The sequence below is a fragment of the Pseudophryne corroboree genome, chromosome 12, assembly GCF_028390025.1.
Source record: "Pseudophryne corroboree isolate aPseCor3 chromosome 12, aPseCor3.hap2, whole genome shotgun sequence".
In the NCBI taxonomy this organism is placed as follows: Eukaryota; Metazoa; Chordata; class Amphibia; order Anura; family Myobatrachidae; genus Pseudophryne; species Pseudophryne corroboree.
This window is the reverse complement of record NC_086455.1, coordinates 127,186,302-127,202,411: the sequence shown is the minus strand read 5'-3', so window position 1 is coordinate 127,202,411 and position 16,110 is coordinate 127,186,302. Positions and strand designations below refer to the sequence as shown.

The 16,110-nt window shown below is 41.7% G+C and overlaps 1 protein-coding gene across 5 annotated transcripts in view; it reads left to right on the top strand.

The window, feature by feature from the left end:
* The window catches only part of ACTN1 (actinin alpha 1), a 95,387-nt gene that overhangs the window by 56,803 nt on the left and 22,474 nt on the right, over window positions 1-16,110 (top strand). For all 5 annotated transcript variants that reach the window (XM_063948005.1, XM_063948004.1, XM_063948002.1 and 2 more), the window contains exons 12-17: window positions 5,428-5,536; window positions 9,908-10,048; window positions 11,559-11,741; window positions 12,501-12,635; window positions 14,296-14,475; window positions 15,069-15,215. In XM_063948005.1, coding sequence (XP_063804075.1) covers window positions 5,428-5,536; window positions 9,908-10,048; window positions 11,559-11,741; window positions 12,501-12,635; window positions 14,296-14,475; window positions 15,069-15,215 — 895 coding nt within the window. The remainder of the gene's footprint in view (window positions 1-5,427; window positions 5,537-9,907; window positions 10,049-11,558; window positions 11,742-12,500; window positions 12,636-14,295; window positions 14,476-15,068; window positions 15,216-16,110) is intronic.

The window sequence follows — 16,110 nt, the reverse complement described above, 5'->3', positions numbered from 1 at the left end:
TTTGTTATTATGCGGCTTTTCTTCGCAGAGACATTTAGGTAAAACTAGACTCTGTCTAGAAGGAAAAACAGCGCCCTCTCCTGTAACCATATAAGCTTTCTATTGGCCAGTAAGTGGACCTTACATCTGACTTGTATGTAGACAATCGCAAGTCCCCCACCACCATGACCGACATACATAGAGCTGCAGACCTTTGTCAGAGCAGAAGGTGAGTGAGCCTATAAAGTTAGCGAATAAAGGAATTATATATCATAGAAGCGGAGAACTGGAGAACCTTCTGCAAAGCTTTAGCACCAATTGGTAGACGAAACGTAAGATGCATTATACAGTAATAATGGGCCAGTGGGAAGCTAGACAAAGAGCACCCTTTACAGCTAGACAGCCTGCAGCCTAGAAACGTTACTGTCTCTGCCTCTCTTGGCCTTGCATTATAGGTAACAGGCCAGGGGCGTCAGATCGTTTTTAGGTTGGGGGGGGGAGATATAATCTGAGTTTGGCGCCCCTAACGTCCCAGCACACTGTGACAGTGGGTGACATGAAAGGCATATGTGTCGGGGCATTATTATGATTATTAGCATTACCAGCAACATGGTAAGCACGGGATCTGGTTTGGATCCCGGCAGTTGAAATACCTACGCCGGAATCCCGACACTGCTAGGAATACTGGCATTGGCATCCTGAATAGGATCACAATCCCGGCGCCGGATCCTGGACATCTGTGTGCTGGGCAACCAGAGAGGTAAGCCACGGAGGGTGAAAGTGGGGGGATTGGAGGGTAGGTTTAGGCTGTGAGGGGGAGGGTTAGGTTTAGGCTGCGGAAGGGGGGGTTAGGGTTAGGCAACCCTAGGGGAGGGATAGGCTGCGGGGAGGGGTAGGAAGGGCGGAGGGGGAGGGTTAGGTTAAGCATGTGGGAAGGGAGGGGATTAGGGTTATGCACCCCCGGGGAGGGTTAGGTTGTTGTGTGGGAAGTTTAGGCTGCGGGGAAGGAAGGGGGGGTTTAGACACTAAGGGGGAGGGTTAGGTTGCGGGGAGGGAAGGTTATGCACTAAGGGGGAGGGTTGGTCACTAAAGAGGGGGGGTTTGGGTTAGGCTGAAGGGATTGGAGGGTTAGGATGAGGCTGCAGGTAGGGAGGGTTAGGGGATAGAGGGGTAGGGTTAGGACACTTAACTCCCAAGTGTTTGATTCTGCTTTAGGTGTACTGATCGCCAGTATCCCTAGACCATCCTATAAACAGCATATGCTACTGTTGTGTGATGATGATAATAATAATACATTTTTGTAAAAAGCAGCTTGTTCCTCACTTCTCACACAGCGGACAGTGTGCAGGCAGTTGAATAATATATACTGTACCCTGGCTGGTCTCTGTGTCAGCGTGACAGTTGAGCCCCACATACATAAGTTAATATCCCATAGTGCTGAGGAAAGCTCTGGCTGGTTTCTGGTATATTGCCAAACTTGCAAAAGCGGGTACCTTGCGGTGGGCATCCTCTCCTCAGTTTTTGCACTGGGAACGTCATGAGATCAGACATCACTGTTAGACCCCGGCCAGTAGCGGCAGTGTGTAGGTCAGAGGAGAGAGGAGGGGATGGAAGGAAACGGAAGCCCCCGGACCGCCTCCTTCCTCTTTGTCATGTCCCGCAGTGTACTCTGAGTACTACAATGAGTCCGTTTGACTCATTATTAGTACTGCTCAGGGTTGCCATCAGAAATTGTGGGGCCCGGGACTGACAAAATAGTCAGGGTCCACCTCCCCTAGACAGAGCTGTGGATATTGTGGATGCAACTATAACGTGGGTGGGGAATCAATTGGTGCATAAATCTGGGATGTGGGGTGGGTGTCAATCATAATATATGAAACTATACAAATATAGAAACATACTGCTGTAAAGCCACATTGATTCCACACACACACACACACACACACACACACACACACACACCAATAAATCCGCTGCACGCGGATAATAGAGCAAGTGGAACTTTAGTTAGACATCAACATTTCAAAGGTTTTATTCCCTTGTTATCCTGATGACGAGGGAATAAAACTTTTGAAATGTTGATGTCAACCTAAAGGTTCACTTGCTTTGTTATCTGAGTGCTGCCGATTCGTTGGGCTCCTGGTCCAGGGGCACCGGAGAAGTTGTTGAATTCTAAGTGGAGTGCTGCCTTACGGGAAGTTTTATATATATATATATATATATATATATATATATATATATATATATATATATGTGTGTGTGTATATATATATATATATATATATATATATATATATATATGTATATGTATATATATATATATGTATATGTATATATATATATATATATATATATATATATATATATATACATATATACACACACACATATATACACGACCGGAACTCCACGCATCTATTGAAATATTATTAATCTGCGCAGGTGGCATGTTCTTGTGAAGTAATAAGATAAAAAAGGAAAATAATAGAGCACTTTTATTAGTGTTTGTCTTATAACAGTTAATATGTGTAATGTATATGACCAGTACCCCCATCCCCCCTCCCAAACAAGTGTCCAAAAGGGCAATAAACATTATTACTTTTGTGAAGTGCATGAATACACATTAAATACATTACACACAACTTTAATAAGACATACTGTATATTATTAAAAGTACACTTGTATTATATTTTACAACCCCCGAGGAGATTACAGTTGCACCCTAGCAGCAAAGTCCTGGAAGTTTGCAGGACATGTGGAGGCAGCAAGTACCTTGGTATATAGCTGGGACCGCTGCTACCCAGAAGGTTAATGTAGCACTTAACCTTCAGGCAGCCACGGAGACGGAGCGAGTCAGCCAGCGCCGGCGGCATTTCAAAGGTGGGGCTGGCCGTGTGTTGTGAGGGGAACAAGGGAAAAGTGGTTGTTGGAAAATGGTGGAAGAAAGATGGAGTACAGGTATGATAGATGATTAGAGAAAAGTGTGTGACAGCCAGATGCTGTGTAGATAAAGGGTAGGACGGCCAGATGCTGTGTAGATAAAAGGTAGGACAGCCAGATGCTGTGTAGATAAAGGGTAGGACAGCCAGATGCTGTGTAGATAAAGGGTAGGACAGCCAGATGCTGTGTAGATAAAGGGTAGGACAGCCAGATGCTGTGTAGATAAAGGGTAGGACAGCCAGATGCTGTGTAGATAAAAGGTAGGACAGCCAGATGCTGTGTAGATAAAGGATAGGACAGCCAGATGCTGTGTAGATAAAGGGTAGGACGGCCAGATGCTGTGTAGACAAAGGGTAGGTCAGCCAGATGCTGTGTAGATAAAGGGTAGGTCAGCCAGATGCTGTGTAGATAAAGGGTAGGACGGCCAGATGCTGTGTAGATAAAGGGTAGGACGGCCAGATGCTGTGTAGATAAAGGGTAGGACGGCCAGATGCTGTGTAGATAAAGGGTAGGACGGCCAGATGCTGTGTAGATAAAGGGTAGGACGGCCAGATGCTGTGTAGATAAAGGGTAGGACGGCCAGATGCTGTGTAGATAAAGGGTAGGACGGCCAGATGCTGTGTAGATAAAGGATAGGACGGCCAGATGCTGTGTAGATAAAGGGTAGGACGGCCAGATGCTGTGTAGATAAAGGGTAGGACAGCCAGATGCTGTGTAGATAAAGGGTAGGACGGCCAGATGCTGTGTAGATAAAGGGTAGGACGGCCAGATGCTGTGTAGATAAAGGATAGGACGGCCAGATGCTGTGTAGATAAAGGATAGGACGGCCAGATGCTGTGTAGATAAAGGGTAGGACAGCCAGATGCTGTGTAGATAAAGGGTAGGACGGCCAGATGCTGTGTAGATAAAGGATAGGACGGCCAGATGCTGTGTAGATAAAGGGTAGGACAGCCAGACTTAGGAACCCTGTCGTCCTTCCAACCCTGTCGACCTAGTGACTGTCGACCTATAGCGGTCGGCCTAAACATTGTTGACCTAGACAGTGTCGATCTTCAGACCGGATCCCGTATAAGAGGGCTAGCTGCAGGAACGTTAGAATGGTGAAGCATGCTGTATCTTATCTGCCCATTTCCAGCAAGCACTACCGTTCCAGTGATGAGCCCTACACAGCCATCTTATTTTCCTATGGAATGTATAGGTCAAAGTTTCCAGATTAGTGTATCTTTACCCAGTGCCTGAGAATTGTGCGTAGATTTCTGTGTGTAACCATAGAATAAACTAGTATACCTGTCGTTTATACAGATTGATTCAATCACAGACCGGTTTTGTCCATTTTCCAGTGTTTGTGAGCAAATGGTCGATTGTCAGTTGCTCTCATCCATTACCAGACTTTCATTCCAACCACAGATTATCTGACAGATAATTGTATAGTTTATGCCCAGTTTAACAGGCAGCTGATGTATAACACAAAGGCACAGGTATATTTTTTCCTGCCACCAAAACAATTTGAGACAGTGTTATCCATATCTAATTGCAGCGGATCTATTAGTGTTTGTTTGCTTGTTTTTAAATTTAGAATCTCAATAAAGCTAAAATTAGCCCTTGCAGTCTAAAAATCTATTGTAATTGGCTTCTTCCAAAATACAGCCCTAGTGTATGCATGTACATGGGCAGATTGGATGGGCCAAGTGGTTCTTCTCTGCCAACACATTCTTTAGGGGGAATTCAATTGGACAAAAGCTTTTAGTGAATTAAAAAACCTTGTGAGCCTCACACCCAATTTTGGATCACTGACTGCAGATATGCGTGCTCCCAATAGCAGTGGTATCCAATTGTTTTTTTTTAAATGGTCTCAGAGATTTCAGTGCTTGATAAACCTATAGCTATAGAATCACTGTGTCTCATTGTTTTGTCCTCTAATTGAATAGCTAAATCCCTCGGCTGCTGGAAAAACCCTGCACCATGGGCTTTATTTTAACTTCCCACTGACAGTTGAATTCCCCCTATGTTACTAAGGGGTCTGTTGGGTTTGGTTTAATACAGTTGCATATGAATATATATAGAGATGTGTAATGTGTGTGTGTGTATATGTATATGTAAATATGCAGAGAAGCATTTTGTTAAACACGTTGGGAAATGTATATGAAAACTAGCATAGACAAAATAGTTTGTGTAACCCTAGCAACCAATAAGATTTTATATACAGTTCTAGAAAAACAGAATTGATTAGATGCAATGGGTTATAGACCTCATTTCGGTAAGCCAGTTGTAATACTTGTCCCTGAATGGCTTATTGCAGAAGGATAAGTAAGGCTGGTAATAATTGATGTTGGACATACAAATGTCTATAATATGTTGTAGCAGATGAAAAGTATCTGGATGGAAAAATCAATGACCAATCCTAGTGATTTATGCCAGCTTGCTTGTAATAGAACCTAGGTAGGTGGCGTCTTGTGTGACATTGCAGAGTATCAGTTCTTATTAGTTTCTTTCTGTGTTTCCATGTAGTGAGCTGGATTACTATGACTCCCCAAGTGTGAATGCTAGGTGCCAAAGAATCTGTGACCAGTGGGATAATCTTGGTGCTCTCACCCAGAAACGTAGAGAGGCTCTGGAGGTATGAGATTGTTATCTTGGTTGTGCCAGTATTCATGCAACATGGCAGTCAGGCAAATGAATGTGTATTTGATGCTATAATGTGATCAGAATATTTCTATGTCTTCATGCCAGAATAAAAGCAGTTTGCTGACTTACACCGATTACTGGAGATGCACCAAATCAGTGTTACAAATAAATGTGCCTAATGCAGAAAATAATCAGACACCGGATTCCTTGCAGAGAGATAAAATACCAGCCAATCAGCTCCGAACTGTCATTTTTCAAACATAGGGGCAGATGTGTTAACCTGGAGAAGGCATAAGGAAGTGATAAACCAGTGATATGTGCAAGGTGATAAAGGCAGCAGCCAATCAGATCCTAACTGTTAATTTACATCTTGGAGCTGATTGGCTGGTGCCTTTATCACCTTGCACATATCACTTGTTTATCACTTCCTTATGCCTTCTCCAGGTTAATACATATGCCCCATAGCCTATAACGGGTGGTCTTCAGTATGCCGACTGTTGGGATCCCGGCGCACAGTATAGCGGCGCCGGAATCCCGACAGCCGGCATACCAACACTTTTTCTCCCTCGTGGGGGTCTACGACCCCCCTGGAGGGAGAATAAAATAGCGTGGCACACGTGGCGAGCCCGCAAACGGCTCATTTGCGCTCGCCACGCTGTCGGTATGCCGGCGGTTGGGCTCCGGCGCCGGTATGCTGGTCGCCGGGAGCCCGGCCGCCGGCGTACCATACTACACCCCCTGTAACATAGCAGTTAGGAGCAGATTAGCTGGTACTTTTATCTCCTTCTGCTTTCTCCCTTTCCAAGGCTTAAATAGACCCCTAACATGCTAGGATTAAGCAGGAGGAACCTGAATCCAAGACTGTTAACTGCATTTTTTATGATGAAAGCAATGATTCTGTGTCTGACGCAAGACAATTGCGGCAAAGTTGCCATTCATGTTTGTGTCTATTTGAATCTTGCAAAAATCTTTTAGACTTCAGAAAAGTATCCAACAGTAATGGATTCTGTTGCTCCGCAGTAAATGCAAATGTTTACATCAGGTACATTATCTACAGTACGGTTCCCCTAGGTAAATGAGGTCTTAGTTACTGTCCACTTTTCAGTGGGCTGGGCCACATACCCAAAGTAAGTGCTGTCCAACGTATTAGGTACAGAGGGCTACATTTTGCCACTTACATGGTGGATGGCTTAATAACACAAAGTTTGGGCACAGGACTGGGGAAAAAAAGTGTGTGGGGTACATTATAAAAGGATTTACTTGTTGTATTGTCGTAACACAACAGAAATAAACATTGCGTTCATGTGCGGTTTATAAGGCAGTGTGGATGGGTTCATAAGTGCATAATAATAAAACAGCCTCACATGCTACAGGCCTTTGATTAGCATCTGAAAGACCTTCTAATGTCCCTTGGTTACCAGTTCCGCAGGCTGCGCGCTCATTACATAATGTTCGTATGCATTGTTCACTTACATCAAAGTTAAACAAAATACACAAAGTGAAACTATATCATGTATACAACTTTAAGTTACACGATCAACTGTTACCCAGACCAGGTCATGGAGATTATGGGCTGTAATCGTGGGGTAGATGTATTAACCTGGAGAAGGCAATAAGGAAGTGATAAACCAGTGATATGTGCAAGGTGATATAGACACAAGCCAATCAGCTCCAATATGTAAATTAACAGTTAGGAGCTGATTGGCTGGTGCATTTATCACCTTGAACATATCACTGGTTTATCACTTCCTTATGCCTTCTCCAGGTTAATACATCTGCTCCCATGTTACTAATCCTCCCATTAAGATTTTACCTCTGGATAAGTCACTGCAATCTCTTACATTACACCATCACTTCTTCTGCACATGAAGAGGCAATAAAATATATCTGGTAACCCTGCCTTATCCAAAGCCACTATCATCTTATATATACGTATAAAAGATATTCTGGTGGTTACTGTGATTATTATAGTATTACAAGCCATTGACCACAAAGTTGATCGAAGCCTCCTGCAATAGAGTTTAATACAAATAATTTGCAGATGGCACCAACATTTACATATTCTGCAACTTTCCCTCTAAGAAAGAAGACAGGACTGGTTAAAAATGTCTTTTTTTTTTTTTCAGTGTTCCATTATGTGTGATATGAAAATAATACTGTTATTCGGTTAGGACGTTAAGTTATTCTTTGACAATATAAGTCCTTTACCCAGGTGCGCTCGTGACTGAGAAAATGAATGACTAACAAAAACAAGCCATGCAATAAACACTCTTTAAAATACTCAGGACCAATGACAGAAACATACTTATACTACTACTCATAGAGGTTTGTTATTTTCTGTATAAAGCCATAAACACTACAAATAAGGATTGAGCACAATAAGTCATCCTGCCAGAGAAGGTGGTAATGGCGGACTCTATATATGCATTTAAAAACGGATTGGATACATTTCTGACAAAGATATCCAAGGTTATAGCATTGAAAATATTGTCATTGTTACTCTTGGAGGAACATGATTTACAGTTGATAACGAAACATAAAACATTAGTTCAATTGGTACATTATAATGAACTCTGCATAAAACAGATTACAGGTTGAACCCAATGGGCATTTTGCCTCTTTTCAACCTTATTAACTATGTTACTATAAGCATGCTTGCAAGGTGCGGTGACCATATTTGCTCAATCATAGACCTAGAGAAATGGATTCTTAGATAATATGCAGCGTACAGGCAGGCTGACTCACCTGCAGGTGAAAATGTATTGTATGGCTGTGTTTACTCAGCCTTTTGTCCCTTTATATCACTTTTCTATTGACTCAGCAGAGCTTTCATTACTTAGTGACTATGGCAAATGTGTCTTGTAGACTTTATTAATGACTGCAGTTGTTCAGTGGTGGACAGCTCTGCTTTCAGTCTGTATGTTATTTAGCATGGTACTTACCTTTGTCTGGTTTTGTAATTAGATTTTTATTCAAATGACAATCACCCTTTAGTTGTTGGCCATAGTGCTTATCGTAGCAGTTACTGTGCCAATGGTAGAGTATTTACATTGTGAGGCTTATGCATAAGTACATAATTACACATGATTAGGGGTATATTCAATTGAAGTCGAAAGCTGCCGTCTGTCGAAAAGACGTCAGTTTTCAAATTTTTTTAGGTCGGAAGGGGTTCCAACCTATTCAGTCTAACTCCAAATTATTTGACAAGTCGAGGAATTCGACAAGTCGGAAAGCACATTGATCGGCGGAATAGCTGCCGATCCACGTGCGTGTGTCGAAAACGGTATTGGCTCCCTTTTCGACCATCTCAATTCGACTTAAAAAAAAGTCGAAGTGAGATGCGGGAGCAGAGACCAGGAAAGCCGCGGGCAGCCAGATGGGGAGAGCAGCGCCGGGGGATGTCACAGCAGCGTCCACTCGGCTCCAGCAAGCGAGACCTCGCTTGCTGGAGCTGGGTGGACCCTGCTGTGAGCGGCGGCTGTGATGCGGGGACGGGTAGAGGAGGGACGGGGAGGGGGAGAGCCGCGGGCAGACGGGGGAGAGCAGCGCTACAGCAGCGTCTATATAGCCGCTGCTCTCCCCCGTCTGCCCGCGGCTCTTCCCTGTCTCAGCTCCCACACCTCAATTCGCCTTTTTTTTTTTTTTTTTAAAGTCGAATTGAGATGACATTGAATAGCCCAGGTCGGATCCATTCCGACAAATGAATGTCGGAATGGATCCGACTTCAATTGAATATACCCCTTATTCTGTAAGGCTACACACACAAATGTAGATCATTATTGGGTGCAACATTCTAGTCCTAGTCCGTTTAGTGCTATGTAGGATTAATGTGTTAGACGATGTTATACAGCCTCAAACTTAATTGTCAGTTGTAAGATTTTACCCCCAGGATTGAAATTCTCATTTTGTGGTAGATTGTGTTATGTAACATTTAAGTTCTTCTCTCCGTGACACGAAGAGCGAGGAGTCCGTAACCCAATTACGATAAACCGTACTCATAATTCACCTAACCTCACTTGTAGTCTGATATATTTATTCGGGATGTAGTCAGGATCCCGGCGGTCAGAATACCGGCAGCACCACCACACTATTCCCACTCCTGGGTGTCCACGACACCTGTGGAGTGGGACTAGAACCTGTGGCGAACACAGAGAGCCACCGAGCTTGCAGCGTGGCAAACGCTTTGTTGCGCTCGCCCCACTGCCGGCATTCTGCCGGTCAGGATCTCAGCGTCGATATTCTGACCGCCGGGATCCCGTCCCCAACCCAATTATTTGAAATCTATACCGTGCACAGTAAACCTAGGAGCTTGCGATTTATTATCTTGCTTGTATAACTCTCTTACTGGTTGTTGATCACTTAGAGAACAGAGAAGTTATTGGAAACCATTGATCAACTTTATCTGGAGTATGCCAAGAGAGCCGCCCCATTCAATAACTGGATGGAAGGTGCCATGGAAGACCTACAGGACACCTTCATTGTTCATACCATTGAGGAGATCCAGGTAATGTGAGAATTGCCCTGTGTGCTTACATTTTATGATCCATTAACACTGGATGCGAAATAAACAAATATAATTAAGTAATGTGTCCACCCATTGTTGTTCTGGTAATACTGGTTGTATTGTTTGTTCTATCTTCCAGTATTGAGAGAGGCAATACCTCTTGTGGGACAGGTGTACTTATAATAAAGTACACCTGCTCCACAATATAATAATAATAATATATAATAAGTTGGTGAATGATATGTTTGTGGTTATAAGTGAAAGTCTTCTCTTTTGGTGAGATCACAGTTTGATTTAAGGAAAGTTAAAATGCACTCCGTAAGTAGTTCCTTATGTCAGACTACGGTCTACATAATAAGCCAATTACTCCAGCAGCAATAATAAAGCATTGATTTATTTTGTAATAATAGTAAAAACATCTTTGCACAAATTGGCAAAATAGCTGCGATTCCAAAGACAAAAGTTGCTTTTAATGACTTTGATCGCAAAATAAGTGAATGTTTTACTATTGCTGCTGGAGGAATTGGTTTATTAGATAAACAATAGTCTACCTAATAAACGAGATAGACCTTCTATTTACTGGTTTAAGACCAATAATTAGGGCCACAGACACATGGCACATGCTGTAGTGAGCAGTGAGGCTTTGGAATTCCTCTCTTGGCTCTATTTTATGCTCTGCCAACTGTGAGACCTCCCCCTCCTTAGATGCCTTCACAAGCCATGACTCTGGGGCAGTTATATCCTATTTTGCTCTCCAGAGTGGTAATCAAAAGGAAAAAGTGACTAGTAGGAGCATAACTAATATGTTTTACAATCTGATGCAATGCATACTTAAAAAGTTACAAGATTTCTTTTTAATTTAAATATAAAGTTCTTTTTGTGAGATTGATGCTCAAATGATGTAAAAAAAAAAAAAAAGAAAGTTGATAACACCATGTTCTAACTACGTAATCTGTAATATAAAATTGTGCATTATTAAAGATATATTTTTTCCAATTAAAACCTCAGCAAGTTTCCATACCTCGTTCCTTTATGTTCTTATAAAAAGCCAGAGGTCGTGGTGCTGACTCATATGGCACAAAGTCTACATAAGTCATTTAAACTGCACAGCTTATGCAAGTACTGCCAAGCAATTATATTCAAGTGTTTGTTTTCTTGTTCGGAATATTATTGCATGTTACACTTAGAGAAAAAAACTAATAAGAAACAGTTGAGGGTGAGATTTTTTGCGCTACTGTGGTCATCATACACATATTCTTAAACGTGTAGTTTTCTTGATTATATGGTCATGCTTGTTTTATGTTCTTTGGAGAGAGTCATGTTTAACATGGTATACATGTCCGTTATACAAGGTGGTGGCTTAGTCATGTAATTAATGACAGCTTTCATCTGTAGATCTATACTCAGATGGATGCAATGACCATTCGCTTTTGTCATTAAGCCTTTGAACTTGTTGTGAATGATACTGATTACTCTGGAATGTAAAACAAATGCTTGCCTCATCTTCTAGGGACTGAGCACCGCACATGAGCAGTTCAAAGCAACATTGCCAGAGGCTGATAAGGAGCGACAAGCCATCCTTGGAATTCATAATGAGGTTACAAAGATTGCGCAGACTTACCACGTCAATATGTCTGGGACCAACCCCTATTCCACTATATCCCCTCAAGAAATCAACAACAAGTGGGACCATGTGAGCTTATTTCATTATCACTCTATTGTGTCCATCATCTTCGTCATGTGACTTTTCAGTGTACAATAAATCACAATAAGATAACGCAAAGCACTGTGTATGTATGTGTGTATATATATGTATGTATGTATATATATATATATATATATATATATATATATATATATTTATATAATATATATATAAAAATTTTATTATTTTTATATTGTAAATTATTATTATTATTTTTTAAAGTGCGTTTCATTATGACTATTGTTACTTTTGTGGCATGTAACACTTTTCATTCTCCGTAGTCGTATATCATTGTAAGGAATATTGATAGCAACAGATCATATTGGACACGCACAGGACTAAAGCACGCCGATCTGTGGGGCAGATGTATTAACCTGGAGAAGGCATAAGGAAGTGATAAACCAGTGATATGTGCAAGGTGATAAAGGCACAAGCCAATCAGCTCCAAGATGTAAATTAACAGGTAGGATCTGATTGGCTGCTGCCTTTATCACCTTGCACATATCACTGGTTTATCACTTCCTTATGCCTTCTCCAGGTTAATACATCTGCCCCTTTGTTGGTTATTAGCCATTTGCTATATTATATGTTGTAAGCTTACACTGTGCTTGCTTATTGCCATAATGTTCCTGTAACTTGAAGCTGGAGGCAGCAGTAATTGCACGACACAGCTTGTTATTTTGTTACAGAGCAGTGTTGTTGGAATTAATAAGACTGTGCCAAGTTATTCTATTATATTATATGCAGGTAAGACAGCTGGTGCCCCGCCGAGATCAAGCCTTGACGGAGGAACATGCACGCCAGCAGCAGAACGAACGGCTGAGGAAGCAGTTTGCAGCACAAGCCAATGTCATTGGGCCATGGATACAAACAAAGATGCAGGTACAGAGAAAAAAACATATGGAAATACATGGTTACTAAGACAATAAACTGACATTACATCAAGGCCCATGCTTAACATTCCACTCTACATGGGAGAGAAATTAATTGCAGAGACGTTTTACTGTGAGACAAGTTCCAGCTACTGCGCCCACCTTGTCCATCCTTCTATCCTTCAGTCATTTTACTATGAAATGCTAGTGACGCAGTGACGCAAATGCAGAGACAAAAATAAATATAAAAGTACATTTATATAATATGAATTAAGTTGGTGAAGCAAGAGGTGGGATAAACAATGCAATATTACAAATTGCTATTTGGTACTGGGATACCTGTCCCCGGCCAGGCAAGAGACTCCGTTTTAAAATCAGCATTTAAGAAAAGCATAAAATGTTACTTTTGCAGTTTGCAGAGTATGTTTTAATCTTCCCACCACTTTAAATGTTTCTCAACACAATCATCCTATAGTTAATGTATCTATTTACAAAGAGCACAAAGTTTGGTTACTTACAGACTTAGAAAATTCACTAGCCATGCCATCCAAATGGGGTGAAACAGCTTATTGGTGACTCACCAGCCCAGCCGCCCAAATGGGGTAATACATCTTATTGGTGACTCAGCCGATGAATGGGGTAATACATCTTAGTGGTAACCTACCAGCCCAGCCACCCAAATGGGGTAATGGAATACATGTTATTGGTGACTCAAAAACCTAGAAACCCAAATGGGGCAATACATGTCACCAGGCCAGCCACCTGGATGGGGTAATACAATACCTCGTACTGGTGACTCAACAGTCTAGCCACCTGAATGGGACAATACATTCCATCGGTGACTCACCAGACTAGCCACCCAAATGGGATAATACATTTCATGGCGACTTACCAGCATAGCCACCCAAATGGGGCATGGGGCAATAACTCTTACTGGTGACTCATCGGACTAGTCACCCAAATGGGGTAATACATTTCATGGCAGCCCAGCCACCCAAAATTGGATAACGCATTGCATTGGTGACACACCAGCCCAGTCATCCAAATATCCCACCCAACTAAATTGTTTAATACTACTCATTGATGACTCACTAGCCCAGTCAAGCAATTATCCATCACAACCAAATAGGCTTCTACATCTCGCTAGTGACACACCAGCCCAGCCAACCAAATATCCTACCAAACCAAATGGGGTAATGCCTACCAAAACTGTAGAATAAGTTTGTTCAACATTTTATTTATGCATGTCATTTATCAATGCAGATCATTATGAAATGGTCAGCATATTTTTTTTTTTGTTACACAAATTCAAAGAAGTGAACCACTAGCCGTTCTAGTTATTGCTATTAGCCGTAAAGATATCGCGTGTGCGAATCATCGCGGCAGCGGCCACACTTTCTGGCGGCCTGAATTAGCACAGAAATGCTCGCTGCCCCATAGGGCACCGAACACTGTTGTACGAGCTCCAACAGAAACCAGCCTGTGAAGGGTGCGAGATTGGGTGCTGTTGCCGGCGTTTAAACACCGCAGCAACGGCACATGGCACCCTTGACGTATTTTAGGATCGACCCCTGTGTATTTGTTATGTAAAAATGAAAATACTGTATTTTTAAGCCTATCTGGCACTTAGAACATCTGTTATACATGATTTCATGGACTGTTATCTACAGGAGATTGGCCGCATCTCTATAGAAATGCACGGGACTCTAGAAGATCAACTCAGTCATTTACGACAATATGAGAAGAGTATTGTGAACTACAAACCAAAGATTGACCAGTTAGAGGGTGATCACCAACAAATCCAGGAGGCCCTTATATTTGACAACAAGCACACCAACTACACCATGGAGGTAAGTCTGGCTCATGTTGACCGTGACTTGAAAACATTTCTTTTGTCAGATATTAGGTTAGAACCAGTCTATTTAAAGTAGAATTTATCAGAATTTTTTTTTGAGACTTTGATTTGTAAATTACAAATTTAAGGGTTCAAAAATGGCTAAGTCCATTTTAGGTTCACCAAAATTGAGCTGTTGAAATAACTCCGCACAGCAGCGCATTCTTATTGTTGGAAGTAATGACTGGCACTAGCATATACTGTAGTCATGCTTCCAGTAATCCTGCACCATGTGTACTCTCATTAAGGAGATATCCTGATGTTCCCAGAGTAAAGTGTAACGTTTGTTCCCCGTCTTGGCATCATACCACCAACAAAACAAAGTAGCTGTAATTTTGTTTGCATACAGAATTGTATACAAGTGTTTACGCCATTTCTGACACTATGCTCTACTGCAGCCAATTTCTGTACATTAGGTACCTCTTTACGGAGGTGTGATTTTATTACAAGTCCTTCTTATGTGCGTTATTAGTGCTCTTCTAAGCCCAAATAGTTATTTACCTAACCTCTTTTGCAAGAGATTGTCATACATTTTATGCGTTACTGCAGCACATCCGTGTGGGATGGGAACAACTTCTGACCACTATTGCCAGAACTATGAATGAGATCGAAAACCAAGTCCTCACACGAGATGCCAAAGGCATCAGCCAGGAGCAGATGAATGAATTCAGGAACTCGTTCAACCACTTTGACAGGGTAAGTATGCATGTGCCTGTGTACAAGTATCTCTTTATTAGGGCAAGTATAGGGGTAGCCTGAGTAAGTGTGTGTGTTTATATCTGGTGGTGGGACAACAGTTCTGGGAAACCGTTCCTTCACAAAGGTGACAGTATAAGGGTAAATGGAACATTATCTTTATTTTTGTTGAATTCAGTTTTATTTTTTTCTTTACCGTTATTATTTTTTTTTTTATATGACACATGTAGTTATTATGTGGTTCTGTGCATAGAAATTTTCAGGAACGTTTCCCATGTTGATCAAAACGTAGTTTTTGGTGCCTGGGACACGGAGACAACACTTGTCCAAAATCACAAATAGCAAAAGGTGGAACTGGGATCAGGGTCTCCAACAAGTCTCTTGAGTATTGCTGTAAACCCGTATGGATGGTGTAATGGTTAGCATTACTGCCTCACAGCACTGAGGTCATGGGTTCTATTCCCTCCATGGTCCTAACTGTGTGGACTTTTTATCTTCTCCCCATGCTTGCATGGTTTTCTTCTGGGTACTTTGGTTTCCTCCTGCAATCCAGAAAACAAAACATATATACTGGTAGGTTAATTGGCTTCTGACAAAACTTAACCCTAGTATGTATATGTGTATAGGGCAGACTCGATGGGCCAAGTGGTTCTTATCTGCCATCAAATTCTAATACAAACTACTTGGTCTCCTCATTCCTAAGAAATGTTGTTACAGCGAAGCTCACTTAGTTTTGGTGACCACAAATTCACCTTTGTGAACGAGCAATAGTTATTTTCCCAACTAAATAGATATGTATTTAAACTTATGTTGCCATATTGTAATATATATATATGCAGCATGTTTAGAGAAATAAAGTTATTTTATTCTTATAGTTCTGGGAAACTGTGTTATT